The sequence below is a fragment of the Mauremys mutica genome, chromosome 11 (assembly GCF_020497125.1).
Source record: "Mauremys mutica isolate MM-2020 ecotype Southern chromosome 11, ASM2049712v1, whole genome shotgun sequence".
In the NCBI taxonomy this organism is placed as follows: domain Eukaryota; kingdom Metazoa; phylum Chordata; order Testudines; family Geoemydidae; genus Mauremys; species Mauremys mutica.
Genome location: NC_059082.1, coordinates 7784377 through 7802524, shown reverse-complemented (window position 1 = coordinate 7802524; position 18148 = coordinate 7784377). Strand labels below are relative to the sequence as shown.

The window sequence follows — 18148 nt, the reverse complement described above, 5'->3', positions numbered from 1 at the left end:
CTTTCCTTCGTCTGAGGGCCTGCCTAATTAGATAATCTCATCCGGGCTTTACCCCTTGGGCAATGAAGGGAAAAGGGGCAAATCTCCCCCCTCCCCCCCGACCTGGATGTAACATAATGAATGCACCTATCATCCAGTTAGAGTTGTTTCTACACTAACATTATTTCTTAGGACACACACTACAAGTCCTGTGTTCTCTTTCCCTCCTCCCCCCCCCCCCCCCCATGTACAGTACATGCTCCCACACAGAAGCTTATTTTATTCTAAGGAAGAAGAAAGCAAGTGTAATTTTAGTTACTGTCTACAAGGTAATAATAGTGTGCATGCAGTGCCTTTCCTTCTGCAGACTCCCAAAATGCTTCATGAATTCCACCAAGCTGGGAACTGGGACATTCCTCATGTCAATATTAGCCATTCAGCCATTGCTAGACTTGTATCAAAGCTTACTTATATATAAGTGCATTATGAGTAGGACCCCACCAAATTCATGGCCACGAAAAATGCATCATAAACTGTGAAATCTGGTCTTTCGTGTGCTTTTACCCTATGCTATACAGATTTCATGGAGGAGACTAGCATTTCTCAAACTGAGGGTCCTGACCCAAAACGAGTTTGTTGAGGGGTCGCAAGGTTATTTTAGAGGGGAGGGGGGTGTGGTATTACCATCCTTACTTCTGTGCTGTGTTCAGAGCTGGGTGGCCGGAAAGCAGTGGCTGGTGGCCGGGCGCCTAGCTCTGAAGGCAGCGCCCTGCCAGCAGCAGCACAGAAGGAACGTGGCAGTACCATACCATGCCACACTTACTTCTGTGCTGCTGCCGCTGGCAGTGGCTCTGCCTTCGGAGCTGGGCTCCTGACCAGCCACCCCCACTCACTAGCTGCCCAGCTCTGAAGGCAGCACCGCTGCCAGCAGCAGCGCAGAAGTAAGGGTAGCAGTCCCCCCCCTACCCCCCCACACCAACCTTGCAACCTCCCCACTACTCCTTTTTGGGTCAGGACCCCTCCAATTACAACACTGTGGAATTTCAGATTTAAACAGCTGAAATCATGACATTTACGATTTTTAAAATCCTGTGACCATGAAACGTAACAAAATGGACAGTGAATTTGGTAGGGGCCCTAATTATGAGACACGATGGGTCAGCTCTCCAGTTGGTATACGTCAGCAGAGCGCCATTGGCTTTCATGGGCCTATGTTGATTTAAAGCAATTGATGATCTGGGCCTGCATAGCTTATATAAAAAGTAATGATATTATTAAATAAGACGTGCTGGGTGAAAGCAGCTATCATACATGAAAATGTAGTGTGATTAAAATGGCAAATGCAAGCGCTATAACTACTTTATTCTTTTCTTTCAGTGGTGAATACGCTCTGGCAGAATATACCGAGGTGAAAACAGTCACTATTAAACTATCCCAGAAGAGTCACTGAGAGAGCTGGAGGCCTAAAAATTCTGACACTCTGAATGTGACACGCAGACATGGGGGACAAGTTCAAAACAGGGGGAGAGGGGTGGGAGGAAGAAAACAGCACTTCTTTTTTTCAAAGAGAACTTTTTTACTTTTTATAGAAACTTTTTGAATCTACTGGACTTTGAATGCTCGTCGATTAGCTTTTGGAGACAGAATTTAATTGACCTATCAGCTGTTCATTCTGTGCCCTCACATGCTGTATGCTGCATTCAGTGGACTAGTCCTTGGCTTTACATCAGTCTCTTACCAGTGACCAAACTTCTGGTCACACGGTGCTTTACAGAAAGTTTGTTTTTATCATACCGTGACTTTGAAGGCAAAATCACCCCCAATGCCATATTAGAGAGACCCAAGGCATCACTAGCATGGAATGTTGAAAGACCTGTGGACTTCAGCTGGTATAAACCAACATAGCTCCATTGACTTCAGTGGCATTGCTGCTGATATAAGCCTGTAGAACAGCACTGAAATCACAGGAGTTATATTGGGGGGGGAAGAGGAGAATTGAGCCCTGTGGGGCGGGGGAGTTTGTTTATGTTTTTGTGGAAGGTTATGTAAAGCACTTTTATCTGAAAGAGTTGTCTTGGTCTCTCTAATACACACACATCCTCCATAATGGGGACAGCGTAGCCCCATTGACGTCAATAGGGGTTTTGCCATCGACTTCAGTGGGACCAGTTTCATCCTACATATTTAGACTTGAGGAGGAGGGCAACTTTTGTACCCCTTGTATTGTGATGCATGTACTCTACTCGTACTGAAAAAAAGTCATTGACTCACTAATCTGTCTGGCTTCAGAAGAGTTCATACAGTGTATGATAAATCTTCACTAAGGCACTTTTCACAAGAGGATTTTGCACTGCATCTACAGTAATGGCGCCAGCGCTCCTGCCAGCCTTGTAGCAGGGCATGCACACTGCAGAAAACATCCATGGGCTAGGAACCCAAATGGAAATCTTCCAAAAGAAACAGAAGGCCGGAGAGACAGCAAAACATGTGTCTCATTTCTCTGCCATCATTTTTATCCCAACATGTGAATCTCATTTTGTTCAGCTGGAGCTGTTCTTTATGTTGAGCGGGATTAGTAAACTCCCCTAAACCTCTGTTTCTTTTTTCCCCCACCCCCAGATGAATGTAATTTAACATAGATTTCTGAAAATATGCTGTGAAAAAGAAATTGCTCCCAGGCCAGGACTGTTATGCAAAGTTTCAACTGTCTCCATTTCATGGGCTAAATCACCTAGGGTCTATGCTGGAGGAAGCCATTGTGCAACCTGTAGATGGGCCCCTGTCAGTTTGCAGTGGTATAAAATTCCTGCCACACTGGCAATCAGGCCCCAAACTGGGCAGCACTAGCTGGGGAGGGCGATTTGTGGTGAGGGTGGTTGGAAGAGCCAGTTCCAGCAAGGCTCTGTCTAGAATCCTCAACCAAGATGAAAGCTGAGGGAAGGCAGGTGATGGGCAAATACCCCACTCAGGCATCATGGAAGCAAATTGGCCTGAGGTGTATAACTCCTTTGTGTCGTACCTAGGACTCCTAAGGCAGCGGATGCCTGTTGACTTCACTGGAGTGCTCATAAGGACCCTTTGTTGTCAAAGGAAGTTATGCAGGTGTCTAAAGCAGCAGTAGATAACAAATCCCAGAAATTAGGGTTTAAAGTGGAAATGCATTGTGGGGCAAACCGCAAAGCTAGAGCATAACCCAATAACTTTCTTCCACCAGAGAGGCTCCTCCTGGATAAGTAAGAATTGTTACCATGCTGATAGATGAGGAGGTATGAAAGAGGTTTAACAAGGGAGTTCAGCCCCATGCAGTCACTGAATCTTGAAAGAAATGAGGCTTTTGTGCCCCTTAATCTCTGATCACTCATAAATAACATGCCACTGACAGCGGTACACAACTGGTTGGAGGAGAGGGGTGGGGGTCTGCTCTCCCATGGATGTAAGTGGTGAGACTTCCACAGATGCATCACCCCACCTAAATGCAGAAGAGATCCCATGAAAGTCCAAATGGGAAAACTGTAAATATATTTCTATTTTTGTAGTACATTTAGCGAGATCTAAACTGTCTTATCAGACAAGCAGCTTACTATTGCCAACTTACGTTTTCTAGAGCTACAAGCAAATGATCTGGAAGCAAGGTAAATAGTAAAATGAAGCTGGAATAACAATAACTAATATAGCTGTCTGTATTTTTTTTGTTTGATAAACATCTTGGGGGAATGAAAACATGACAACTTCTGAAATGTACAATCTTTTTTAGCATTTGGTTTTTATATATAATATTTTCACTTCTTTTTCCCCTCAAGTTAAACAAATGACTTAGTAATGTATTCTCTTACTGTATAAATCAGGGTTTGACTTTACACACTGAATTTTCTAAATTATATATCGAGTAACATTAGCCACTAACATAAAATGACCCGTTAGAGGATTTATATTCTTTCATTGCACAGTAATACTTTTCATATGAAATACTACTTAATTTTTTAAAAATATATTTATAAATTAGAGTACAGTTAATCTAATGTATTTTTATAGCTGAAGGTACATAGAATTACTATGTGTTTAAACCTCATGTATATATTTAGAATATGGGTATCTTTTTGTAATATTAGCTTTTCAATTCTTAATAAAAATGTTTAACTTTTTGTGGTACTGTTTGTATAAATGTTACAGGTGCGATCTTGTCCACTAAAGAGTGTGTGTCTGTGGGGGGGGAAATCCTCCTGACTTTACTCAAACAAGTAAATATGTGGCTTTCCGCTGTTGACAGAACAAAATTTGAAAATCTACAGCCAGATTGTGATACCTATACTCACGCTGAATAGTACCTGACATCATGGGTTGTCTCATTGAACTCAGCGAGAATATTCAGAATAAAGATCTCCTTGGTGTAAAAATATCACGCTCTAGCACCAATGAATAACTTTTTTTTTAAAAGTAATTTAATACTATTACATATTAAAGCTCCGTGCTTTTAAAAAGAAAATTACAGTGTGGTTTAATTACACTGTCTATAGATTACTTTGAAATCTGCTCTGAATAAATAAATTATATAATTGTCTCTTTATTTGAGTAAAACCTAAATAATCTGGGGACTTTCCATCCAGCAGAAGTGTCTATTAATCCAAACACCTGTCTGTCTGATCACAGTCACTCTGTCCTTAGATCTCCCTTATGTGGGTAGGGTATGTAACCTATAAGGCCTTTATCAGAAGTCTTGTGGTTTGTCTACACTGGCACTTTACAGTGTTGCAACTTTGTCGCTCAGGGGTGTGAAAAAACTTAGTGGGATTTTCAAATGCATCTAGGTGCTGGTAAGTGCCCAGGTGTATAAATATTGCTACAAATTTGTCCTGTAATTATTAACTGATAGCTATGGACAAAGGGATCACTCTGCGTAAATGTAAACCAAGTCTAATTTGGGGTAACTTGCACTTTTTCTATCCTCTTTGTTATGTCTGTTACTCCCTAGGAGGCCTTTCACTGATTTGATCAGACATGTTTTTTAAGCCAATCTCATGATTTGGGGGTGGCCGCATGACTTTTGGCAATATTGATTGCCAGTCTCAGACATTAAAAAATCATGAGTGAGGCCAGAGAAAATTATGAGATTGGCATAAAAAACACAAGAATTATAAAAATAATTAGTTATTTGCCTTTATGGCTACAGAAGTGTATATATTTTTTAAAAAATGAAATCTGAGGTTTTTCATGCAATCATATAAGGAGGTGGGGTTTTCAGAAAAGTACTAAATATTAGAAAACGTGTCTGTGATTCATCAATTCCAAAGACAGAAGGGTCCACTGTGATCATCTATAACACTTCCCCAAAATAATTCCTAGACCCTATCTTTTAGAAAAGCATCCACTCTTTAGTGTGGACTGGAGAGATGTAAATTTTAATCCACACTAGCGTGTTGTGCATTAACTGATCCTGCTGGTGTGCACAAAAAGTTTCCTAGTGCATGCTAATGTAGATGTGTTTTTAGATAGCACTACGTGCACAAGAGAACTTTTCATGCATGTGAGTAGGGCCCACATGCAGGGGCGGCTCCAGGCACCAGCACAGCAAGCACATGCCTGGGGCGGCAAGGCATGGGGGGCAGCGTGCTTCCCCCCACGAGGGAGTCAGGCGGCCTGCGGCAGCGTTTCCCCCGGTCCCGCAGCTTCGGTGGCAATTTGGCGCAAGGCGTCGAAGGCGTGGGACTGTCAGATCACCTGCAGAAATGCTGCCAAATCCACGTGACCAGCAGACCGCCTGCAGGCATGCTGCCAAAGACCGCCTGACTGCTGTGCTTGGGGCGGCAAAAACCATAGAACCACCCCTGCCCACACAGACCAGTTTGTGTGCAACATGCAAGTGCAGTCTAAACTTTACACCCCTCTGGTGCGGACTAAAGCACCGTGTAGACAATCCCTTAGTCAAATTGTGAGAGTTGGCCACATTGGCAAAGTGGGCATAAAACACTACTCAATCTCCTTATATCCCTACTGCATGTGGGTAAATGGGTAGGCCATGGAAAATCATCCCCACCCTCTTTCTAGTGTGCACACACTGTCGGTGAGTAGGGGGAGTTCAAACATCAAAAGCCAGACTAGAAAACACCAGTCTACTTTTTTTTAAAGTCACAATTTGGGGGCAATCTCCTGATTTTTGCACATGTGGGGTTGGCAATAGTGCATGCACACATTGCCTCATGGACATTCCCCTCTCGCACACTTGCTCCTTTACATCCCTGGTTCTCAACCAGCGGTATGCATACCCTTGGGTGTACACAGAGGTCATCTGGGGTACATCAACTCATCTAGATATTTGCCCAGTTTTATAACAGGCTACATAAAAAGTACTAGCTAAGTCAGTAAAACACTAACATTTTATATTGCTCTATCTACTATACACTGAAATGTAAGTACCCTATTTATATTCTAATCAATTTCTTTTGTAATTATATGGTAAAAATGAGAACGTCAGCAATTTTTCAGTAATAGTAATTTTGTAAGGGAGTAGTTTTTAAGTGAGGTGAAACTCGGGTTATGCAAGACAAATCAGAATCCTGGAAGGAGTCTGGAAAGGTTGAAAGCCACCGCTCTACATCACCCCCTTACATCTCCACCCCCCTTCCCCACTGCCTAACACACTCCAGTCTGATAAACTCCACTGCCTGTGTACACTGGCTCCTCCTCACACCGTTTCCACACCCTTTGCCTAGCCCTCCCCCGTCCTCCAACTCTCCTCTGGCCTTCACACACACAACCCCCTTTCTCCTCACCCCCTCTTCTCACACTTACCCCCCCCACACAAACACTACCCCTTCTCACCCTCTCTCCTCACACTCACCCTTCCCCTCATTCACCTCCCACGCAGACTCCTTTCTCCTCACCCACTCCCCACACATTCACCCCTCCTCACACTCACCCCTTTTTGCTCATCCCCTCCCCTCACACTCACCCCCATACACTCCCTTTCTCCTCACCCCCATCTTAGGGCCGGCTTTATGAACTGCGGGGCCCGATTCGAATACCCAGCAGCGGTCCGGGGCTTCAGCAGCAATTTGGCGGCGGGGGGTCCACGGCACTGAAGGAACCCCCGCCACCAAAATGCTACCAAAGACCCCCGGAGTGGACCGCTGACAGGCAAGTAAAAAAAAAATTAAAAAGGCACCTAAGGCATGGGGCCCGATTCTGGGGAATCAGGGGAATCAGCCTAAAGCTGGCCCTGCCCCGTCCCCTCACACTCACCCCGACACACTCCCCTTTCTCCTCACCCCTCCCCTCACACTCACCCCGCCACACTCCCCTTTCTCCTCACCCCTCCCTTACACTCACCCCCCCACACTCTCCTTTCCCCTCACCCCTCCCCTCACACTCACCCCCCCACACTCTCCTTTCTCCTCACCCCTCCCCTCACACCCCACCCCTCACACTCACCCCGACACACTCCCCTTTCTCCTCACCCCTCCCCTCACACTCACCCCCCACACACTCTCCTTTCTCCTCACCCCTCCCCTCACACTCACCCCCCCACACTCTCCTTTCTCCTCACCCCTCCCCTCACACTCACCCCCCCACACTCTCCTTTCTCCTCACCCCTCCCCTCACACTCACCCCCCACACTCTCCTTTCTCCTCACCCCTCCCCTCACACTCACCCCGACACACTCTCCTTTCTCCTCACCCCTCCCCTCACACTCTCCCCCCACACTCCCCTTTCTCCTCACCCCTCCCCTCACACTCACCCCGACACACTCCCCTTTCCACACACCCCTCCCCTCACACTCACCCCCCACACTCCCCTTTCCCCTCACCCCTCCCCTCACACTCACCCCCCACACTCCCCTTTCCCCTCACCCCTCCCCTCACACTCTCCCCCCCACACTCCCCTTTCTCCTCCCCCCGCCCCCTCACACATTCCCCTTTCTCCTCACCCCTCCCCCCGCCCCCCTCACACATTCCCCTTTCTCCTCACCCCTCCCCTCACACTTCCCCCCCCCCCACACACACCCCTTTCTCCTCCCCCTCCACGCTTCTCTGTGGATTGAGGAAGTGCTGGCTGCCCTGGCAGGCTGCGCACAGCCCTGGGTCCTCGCTCTCTTCTCTCCCGCCCTCCCGCGTCCCGAGCAGCAACAGCCCGCAAGTTGCTCCGGCCGGAGAAGCCGGAGGCGGCGTCCCGGCTCCGCACCCCAGAGCGGCGCCCCCCTGGCAGGGAGGCTCTGCCCCGGCTGTGGGCGACACTGGCAGGAGGTACAATGGCTTCGCGGGGACCCTGCTGGGCTGCGTAGGGTTTCGGTGCTTCTGCTGCTTCCCCTTGGCAGCCTTACGGCAGCGAGGCCGGACCTTGCAGGGTCCCGCCCGCAGCAGGGCTCGCAACCTCCTCCCCTCTGCAGCAGGACTTGCCCCTGCGAGGAGGGGGAAGCCGGGGTCCCCTAGTGATCCCCAGGCCGGGGTTTATGTGGCCCTCATCACCGCAGTATCTGAGCCCCCTCTTCCTGGCTGCCCCTCCCCGGGCTGGGCACTGGTGTGGCAACCACACATCTGCCTTCTTCCAGGAGCTCTCCAGCTGGGCGCGTTTGAAGGGTACAAACTGAAGGGAAACCTGGCTGGAGACAGGTCCTGAAGGAGGTTGTGCTGCCCTAGAGAGGAGGGGTGTTTCCCCAGCCTGGGCACAGGGCAGGCTCTTTAGAGGGGCACAGGGCCCAATGGGGCACACTCCGCACCGCTCCACAACTTTGCCAGGCCCATGGCGAACCAGGTGTCACATCTAAATAGCAGCTGAATGTTCATCTCTGAGGTTTGAAGCTACTGGGCACTTGGCACTAGGGTGGGTGTGTTTGGATGATTTACCTTGCCGCTGCTCTTTTGTAATCCACAGCCAAAGGGACCCTGTTGGGATAACCACTTTTCTTACCTTGGTTCCGCAGACTTAGAGCTAGTTGAATTTCTTTCACTGCTATCGGTTTTTAAGTGGCTTTTGGACAAAGGGTTAATTTTCATGGCAAAATGCTTTTGTTTGAAAGTTTTCAGTTTTTTGTTGAAAAAACAAACTTTAGGTTTTTAATTTTTTTAATTAAAAAAAAGTTGAAGAAAAGTTTGTTTTTGCCAAAATATTTTTTTTGGTGGGGGGGGGGGGACGGCAAATCATTTCTTCACCCGCTTTCATCAGAATTTTAAAGATCTAATTTATTTTTAACCATTTATGCTGGTCACATTATTTGCTTATCACCTGCTCTGGAAGAGGAAACTATAATTGTCTGTTTCACCTTTTGTTTATTCTGTATGTGTTCATATAGAATAATGAAGACAGACAACATATTACATAGCACAGAACTAGTCCAGATCCGTTTTCCTTGGAGTAAGGCCCCAAGCTTCCAGACATTTAAGGAACAGCAAAGAATCCTGTGGCACCTTATAGACTAACAGACGTCTATAACAGATGCATCCGAAGAAGTGGGTATTCACCCACGAAAGCTCATGCTGCAAAACGTTGTCTATAAGGTGCCACAGGATTCTTTGCTGCTTCTACAGAACCAGACTAACACGGCTGCCCCTCTGATACCAGACATTTAAGCATATTGTTAATTTTACTCATGTAAAAGCTCACATTGATATCACTGAGACTACTTATGTAAGTAAAGTTAAATACATGTGTATGTGATTACAAGCTCAGGGCCTGTCAGTCTGGTGCCTCGGAGAAATTAAAGGGTGAGAAGAGGTTAATGAAAAGAAAACATTTCTATAGATATGGATTGTTTGGGGTCATTTTTAATAGAACCTAAATTTGGGATCCATAAAGGAAATGTTTGGGTTAAATAAATCATAAGCAGGAAACGGTTGTCCTTTCCTGAAAGCTGGTGGTAGACGGGAAATAACCTATATTAGCTTTAAGGAAAACCTTCCTTTTATACAATAACCATTACAACAGCCATCAGGAAGCACTCTGGGGCTCCAGAATAGAAACACTTCACTTTTATAGTGCAGAGTTTTAATTATTATTATTATTATTATTTTATTACTTTCTGCTTATATAGACCTCTCAGCCGATAATTTCAGAGTGCTTCATAAATAGTGATTAATCAAATGTTACTATATGTCTGGAGGGAGATAAATAATATAACCACTTTGCAGATTTGGAAACCGATGCACGCAATTTATGGGATTTGCTTGAGATCACACAGCATACCTGTGTCAGAGGGGGAAACAGAACCCAGGAGTCCTTGCTCTGACCACTAGCTCTCCCTCTGTCTGCTGCTATGACCAGTGATATCGTGTACAAATGAATTGTCACTTATCCCAAAATTTGAGATAGATTCCCACTTTTGACATGTCACTTGCAGAGCACTTAAAGTCCTCCACAACTGACTTAAGTTGAAAGATGCAGTGCAATGTCATGGTATTCATAGAATATCAGGGTTGGAAGAGACCTCAGAAGGTCATCTAGTCCAACCTTCTGCTCAAAGCAGGACCCATCCCCAACTAAATCCCCCAACTGTCCCCTCAAGGATTTAACTCAGAACCCTGGGTTTAGCAGGCCAATGCTCAAACCACTGAGCTATCTCTCCCCCAACTGATTTAGTCACATGGGACATTAGGAGAAAGGTGGCAATCCAGTGGCGAATGCAACAGGTACAAAGGGTTGGCCTTGAATACAAACTCTTTTCTGGTTCCAACTTCTGGGGTTTTTTTTTTGTATCTTTCAATCATTCTTTATCTAAATAGGCACAGCGTGCTTTATTTTTCACTCTGCTTTTATTACATGTTATGAGCGATATTAGTGACAAGTCGTTGCAGGGCACTGGACTAGATGAACTCTCAAGGTCCCTTCCAGTCCTATGATTCTATAGAAATAATTGGATTTTTTTTTCTGCACAGAGCTTCTGGTGATCCAAGGCAGCTCAGGATACATTGGCTTCCTATAAAGACCAACGATGGATTGCTGTTTAGCAGGGATTTAGCACTAACAAAATGCCAAGAGCCACATTCTCTTCTCGTTGCATTGGTAGGTATTAGAGGTATTAATATCTCTTCTGAGTGTGACTGCGTCCTGACACAAGCCTGTGATGAGTTGGATCACAGAAACCCTCTTGGGAGCTGCCACCTGATGTGCCAAGATTACTTCTACCCCTGCTTTCCCTGCCAGCTCGGGACCCCAGCACCCTGTCTTGCTGAGCCAGACACTCCCGTCTGCTCTAACACAGACCCGGGGTCTGAGTTACTTGCCCCAAAGCTGCAGGTTTACCTGAAAGCAGCTCACAGAAGTGTTCCTGTCTTTAACACTCAGATGCCCAACTCCCAATGGGGTCTAAACCCAAATAAATCCGTTTTACCCTGTATAAAGCTTATGCAGAGTAAACTCATAAATTGTTTGCCATCTATAACACTGATAGAAAAATATGCACAGTTGTTTGCTCTCCCAGGTATTAATACATACTCTGAGTTAATTAATACAGAAAGTAGGATTTAAGTGGTTCCAAGTAGTAACAGACAGAACAAAGTAAGTCACCAAGCAAAATAAAACAAAATGCGCAAATCTATGTCTAATCAAACTGAATACAGATAATCTCACCCTCAGAGATGCTTCAGTAAGTTTTTTCCTCAGACTGGACACCTTCCAGGCCTGGGCACAATTCTTTCCCCTGGTACAGCTTTTGTTCCAGCTCAGGTGGTAGCTAGGGAGTTCTTCATGATGGCTCCTCACTTTGTTCTGTTCCACCCATTTATATATCTTTTGCATAAGGCGGGAATCCTCTATCCCTCTCTGGGTTCCCACCCCCTTCTTCTCAATGGAAAGACACCAGGTTAAAGATGGATTCCAGTTCAGGTGACATGATCACATGTCCCTGCAAGACTTCATTGCCCACTTGCCAGCACACAGGTATACAGGAAGACTTACAAGTAAACCACAGCCATCTGCAGACAATTGTCCTGGTTAATGGAAATCAAGATTCCAAACCACCATTAATGGCCCACACTTTGCATAATTACAATAGGCCCTCAGAGTTATATTTCATATTTCTAGTTTCAGATACAAGAGTGGTACATTTATACAAATAGGATGATCACACTCAGTAGATTATAAGCTTTGTAATGTTACCTTACAAGAGACCTTTTGCATGAAGCATATTCCAGTTACATTATATTCACTCATTAGCATATTTTTATAAAATTATATAGATTGCAACATCACAGAGCCCACAGTTGATTTGTACCAGTGATGCTTCATCCACCTTTATGCTCCACAATGTTACCTGTTGTGAATACCCCTGACACCATCTCTGGCCTTGAATGTGGCATAACATTGTTTTCAAAGGCAGTCTTTTGAGCAAAAGACTCAAGATGCTATTCCAGTCTGCTTTTGATTTGGTGAGTAATCTTGGGCAAGTCATTGCACTTCTATGTGCCTCAATGTACTTACCTACAAAATGGGTCTGATACATTCACAGGGGTATTGTGAGGCTTAATGAATGTTTATGAAGTGCTTTAAGATCTTTGGATGAAAAAGGCTGTGAATGCAAAATATTTTATACTGTTTTATTTTTTTTTTAAATGGCAGTTAATTCCTTTAGCCAGTCTCTAAAAGTGAGCCATTTGTCTGCTAGTGAATCTTGAAAGAGAAGCTGGGCAGATGCTGAATGGAATCTAAATCTGCATTAAAATATATTGCTCCTTGCTCTTAGTCCTGCTGAGAGGAATCTCACAGAAACTACAGAATCTTGTGTAACACCATCCTGTCTAATAGTCAATTAGTTTTTGCCCTGGAATGTATAATAACTATGTTAATAGAGTTAAAAGTTGAGTGTTTGTATAAGTATCTTTAGGGTAGAAAGCATTATAATGATGTTCTCCAAACTAACCATGACAAATCCAGGAAATTCAGGTTATACGTAAAAGAAATGCAAAGGTGTTAAGGTATGGAAATGCATATGTAAAGCATCCAAACAACCTTAGCTCTGTCTTGTATTGAGACCATGCAATGCATCAGCAGAGAGTGTAATTCTACCACAGAGAAACACTCTGCTGGGCACTTGCAGTTGGGTTACTGCTCTTTTCACGCTCCTCAGTGACACATGAGACATAACCTATCTAGTGAATCTGGCCCCGTTCTCTGTCTACAGCAGGGGTAGGCAACCTATGGCATGCGTGCCGAAGGCAGCACGCAAGCTGATTTTCAGTGGCACTCACACTGCTGGGTCCTGGCCACCAGTCCGGGGGGCTCTGCACTTTGATTTAATTTTGAATGAAGCTTCTTAAACGTTTTAAAAACCTTATTTACTTTACATACAACAATAGTTTAGTTACCGGTGTATATATTATAGACCAGGGGTCGGCAACCTCTGGCACGCTGCTCGCCAGGGTAAGCACCCCGGTGGGCCAGGCTGATTTGTTTACCTGCCGCGTCAGCAGGTTCAATGGATCGCGGCTCCCACTGGCCACGGTTCACCGCTCCAGGCCAGTGGGGCGGCAGGAAGTGGCGCGGGCTGAGGGATGTGCTAGTTACAGCTTTCTGCCGCCCCCATTGGCCTGGAGCGGTGAACCGCAGCCAGTGGGAGCCACAGTCGGCCGAACCTGAGGACGAGGCAGGTAAACAAACTGGCCCGGCCCACCAGGGTGCTTACCCTGGCGAGCCGTGTGTCAGAGACTGCCAACCCCTGTTATAGACTTATAGAAAGAGACCTTCTAAAAACATTAAAATGTATTACTAGCATGTGAAACCTTAAATCAGAGTCAATAAATGAAGACTCAGCACACCACTTCTGAAAGGTTGCCGACCCCTGGTCTACAGGCTTACAAGGAGTATAATCCTGGGTCAGACGCAGTATAGACCATTAGAATTAAATGATCACTGCAATCGGACTTGTAAAATGGTGAATTTGTCAAATCAGACGTGCATGGTAAGCAAACACCCCCTGTCTTGTAACGACTGGCTAGTAGAATTTACCTTGTCTAATTCCAAAGCAGGTCAATCACATTGTTATTGGCTCAAGCAGGTACTCCCACAAGCTGTAACAGAATTTACTGGCAACCAAGGAGCACCCCAAAATGCATTTCCTAGCTTTGAAAGCATCAAAAAATTCCATTCAATATGACCTTTAAAATCTAACATGCCAATGATCCACATAGCCTTAGGGCAAGCAGTAGCTGAAATGGGCATTTGGTCCTTGTTGTCAGACGAGCTCCACAAAGTGGGGATCACCAGAAATTGCATTTGTCTGTATGGACATAAAATAGGACCAGACTCAAACATCTGCATAGAAAGAAATCACTTGCCATTCACAGATTTTGTAACGCATTGCCAACTTGACTTAAAGTCCTGTGAAATGAAGGAGGAATGTGAGGAAGCTGAATGTAGATCAGTTGAAGGATGAGTGTATTTTTTACTGCCCTTGCTCTTAAACCCCAACTCAACAAACCAGCACTAGTTAGTAAAGCATTGAAGCATCTGCTTAGGTCTCATTGACTTTAATGGCACTTAAGCACATACTCAATGTTAAGCACATGCTTAAGTACTTTGCTGAATTAGGGGCCTCCTTTCATACCTTTGATGGCATGCAGCAGACATGAAAGAAATGGATTAAAATCAGATCTTTTCAGTGATGCTTGGCTACATTAATGAAATAATTTACATACTGAAAGTGAAAGCAGAAAATAAAGGAACAAAGTATGCTAGTTGTGTGCATACTGTAAATGCCACAGCAATGTTAGACAGCAGACTTTTAAAAAGAGAGAAAATATCTGAGACTCAGCTTTAAACAGGTAAGAACTTCAAAATTCCCTGGGAGAGTGAGACAATCAATGCCTTGGTCATTGCTAATTTTGCAGGCTGGTTAAAAAAACCAAACATTTTGTAGCTCACAGAAATCGAATATGGCTCCTTGGATATGTTCCTGCAAAATGTTGTTTATTTTGCAATGAAATCCTTGTGCGTTACTGGTCTAGATACAAAGTTTGTCCTCTTCTTTTCCCCTTGTATTATTTCCTTCCATAGAGGATTCCCCCTTTTTGGTAACCAGATCAGTATTTGTTGGGGATAATATGGAGTTTCTCAAGTGCTCTCTTAATGGGATCCACAGTTTCTGCTTAGATTTCGACGTCTTTTGTGACTAAAGATGGTTCTGACGTGGAATTTCTTTAGGAATTTTCAAGAATTCCCTCTGGCAGGGATACACCAATCAGTGCTAGCCCATTGAGAGTCTGAAACGGGATCTGCAATCCTTATCCAAAATACCCCGGCTCTGACTGTAGTCTCTTTAGTAGTTTTGGCTGAGAGAAATTGAGACTAGCCCCCTTTTTTAGTGTGGAGACATTGTCAGGCTATTTTGTTGATTCACAATATGGGTAGCTAAAGTATTATATAATAAATTGCATTTACAGTGGCATGAAATTCCTGCACTGGGATGATTTATGGTTTTTGCTTTTTTTTATTATTATTATTTTATTTTTTTAAAGCAGGGCAGATGGTGTTTCTTCATGACTGTGACAACTGGCTGTGACTCTCCAATCCTGCACCTGGAGAGAGGTCGTTTGACTTTGACAACACTATTTAATTTTAAATTCTGCAGAAAGTTGGCTTATTGAAACTACGCAACTACAGCCCAGAATGTACTGGTGCGTGGGAACTGAGGAATCCGCTGTTAGCAGAGAGTGCAACATGGAGCCCCAAAATGGTAAATGGAACAGCTTTTTCTTTCCTATTTGGAGCAGCAGTAAATATTTAGGCTTTGATTTTTGAAGGTGCCCGAGGGACTTAGGTGCACAGCTCCCATTGGAATTCAGAGAGATTTAAACACCTAATTCCCTTTAATTGCTTTGAAAATCCAAGACCATATCTTCAAGAATCTACAAAATGTAACAGTTAATTTTACTTGCAAGATGAAAGACATGTATCTATTAATAAAGAAGGAACAGCATTCCTTACAAGTGGAACTAGTCAATATTTCTATCACATACCATTGATTCAAAAATGTGTTACAAGGTTCATAATTTTTAGCACATGAATACAAATGCGCTGCCAGCTATTGATGCAGTATGTGTTCAGGGTACCAAGCTTTTAAAATCAGAGCATCATTCCTAAGGCTGAACAGATCCTGCTCCTATTGTACTATAAGCTTTGATTCAGCAATTACTGATGATTTAATGTTAAAAATCCATAGCATGGATTAGAAGGTTTGGGTTTCTGTAATAATATTTTGAATCCATAGGTAGAAATCCTTCTTTAAAAGGAGATGTATGTTTCAGGTTAGCTTCTGTTGGTGTGATAATTTCTTCTTCAAATATTAATATTTGTTGCCAAAATTGTCAGACACAGGACAATAACGTTAATTTTCTCCAAGTCAAAAACAGTTATGTCTCAGTAACAAGAATTGGTCTTTGGCTTATTATATTAGTGTTTTTCCCCATAATAAACAATTCATAAGGAGGCAGTCTTTGCGTTAGAAGTGTGGGATGAAGGTGTTTTTGACACTGGGTAGTGAGTAAGCAGAGCTCAGAAGAGCCTAATGTTTTAGCAACCTTATTTTGGATTTTATCAGCAAGTATGAAGCAATGCCTGATATTTTATTCAGAGGCCTTTTTACCTTTATCAAAGACATTTCGCACCAGTGTCACACAGAGCTCCGGGAACTCTTTCCCTTCCCTGTATGTATTATGGTTATTTTGTGGTAGCTTTTTTTTCTATATTTAAAGCTTTATCTTTGTACAGTGATCAGGAACTCTTGGGAATAATGATTAAATCTGGTATATGCTTTAATCTGTTAATTATATGTCTAAACTCTCTGGAAATCTGAATTCATTTCTGTTGGCATACTAAATTATAAACCATGAGAAGAATTTTAATCTGCTGTAACGATTAGCAGACTTTAATGGATTACCAACAGTTTTATCCTATAATGCTGATTTGGCAGATTTTTCTCAGTGTTTCAAAGAGAAAGTAAATAAACCAATTTGTCTGTGCGTAAATAATGAGGTGGGAAGGGGAAAAAAAGCTATAAACTGTTTTTCTATTTAATAGCAGCTGGCTTTCTTCATGGAAATTATTATATTGCTTTGTTGTGTAAAATATGTGGTAAGTCACCAGTAACATGTAGTGTACAAAGCATCCCAGTATAACCACTATACATAGAATTGTGTAAGAAATTGTATGTGTTAGGGAAGATTGGCCATCTGATATTGAGGTGAGGTTTTCAGTCATGTACTACTTCAGAAAGTTTGCTCCCTATGCATATGCTGTAGGCGTTTAAACTTATTTTGGTCCAGGATTGCTTAGTTTCTCCCAAGGATGAATGATGTCAGCTAGTCAGTCCACTCCTTAGATTAGATGCTCCTTGTTTGCCATTTGGATTTACTTACCTAACTTGAATGCTGGAATGTAGTGAGTCATTAAACCTTCACACGTGAATATATTGTTTTCATGCTTTTCATGCGAATGGTGTCAGCTGCTTTCATTGTGCAGGAACCACTGGGAATAATAATAGGCAATAGCATCTCATCTGTAAATATCAGGGATTCCAGTAACACTAGAAGACCCTAGAGGTATTTCTTGTAGTCATATCTCCTTATGCTGGGATCCAGTCAGCTCTCACAAGCAGAGAAGGTCTGGTCTGGTCAGTATATGAATGTGTGGCTTCTCACACATAGTGAAATGGTGTTTGTGGCTCAGTAACTAGCTACTGCATCCAGGAGGGTATTGGAGGCCGTGTGCTGCTGGAAGTCCCTTCCCTCAGATAACACTTGAGTTCTGATCACTTACCAGCCTAGGCCACTTTTCATGAAAGCTGAACATTGGGGCAGATCCTCAGCTGGAGCATATTGTCCTAGCTATGTTGACTTCAATGGAGCTGTGACAAGTTACACCAGCTGAGAATCTCTCCCATTCTGTCTACCTAAGTTCCCCCTGCAGTTTCAACTTGGTATGTTATTCCTGCCCTAACTTGTATGCTAGTTTTGTGTCCAGCTAAAATTCTGCTCTACTCCAGCTATGAGGTAGCTGCATTTCAGTGGTATGTGAAGTGTCCCTGTATATCCTTTGCTGCTTCACAGGGATGTCGCTAAGCTTAATTAGCTAATGTCTGTAAAGCACGATGGGTTCCTCAGATGGAAGGCACTATAGAAGTGCAGAGTAATATATATTGTTTTTTCAGCTGTGTAAATAATTGACTCACCCCCCCCCCCACCCCTCCTCT

At 43.8% G+C, this 18148-nt stretch overlaps 2 protein-coding genes across 9 annotated transcripts in view; both read left to right on the top strand.

Moving 5' to 3' along the window:
• The window catches only part of ALDH1A3 (aldehyde dehydrogenase 1 family member A3), a 63548-nt gene extending 59148 nt beyond the window's left edge, over positions 1-4400 (top strand). For 3 of the 4 annotated variants that reach the window (XM_044980269.1, XM_044980271.1, XM_044980268.1), the window contains one exon: positions 1357-4400. In XM_044980269.1, the coding sequence (XP_044836204.1) occupies positions 1357-1429 (73 nt within the window). In that variant the 3' untranslated portion in view covers positions 1430-4400. The remainder of the gene's footprint in view (positions 1-1356) is intronic. The other variant, XM_044980272.1, reaches the window with a different exon arrangement.
• Positions 4401-7963: 3563 nt separating this feature from the next.
• Positions 7964-18148, top strand: part of LRRK1 (leucine rich repeat kinase 1) — a 106366-nt gene continuing 96181 nt past the window's right edge. The window contains exons 1-3 of one of the 5 annotated variants that reach the window (XM_044980718.1): positions 7964-8216; positions 10842-10968; positions 15530-15634. In XM_044980718.1, the coding sequence (XP_044836653.1) occupies positions 10935-10968; positions 15530-15634 (139 nt within the window). In that variant the 5' untranslated portion in view covers positions 7964-8216; positions 10842-10934. Of the gene's footprint in view, positions 8217-10839; positions 10969-12143; positions 12333-15416; positions 15635-18148 lie in introns of those variants that run through there. The other 4 variants (XM_044980719.1, XM_044980720.1, XM_044980721.1 and 1 more) reach the window with 4 other exon arrangements.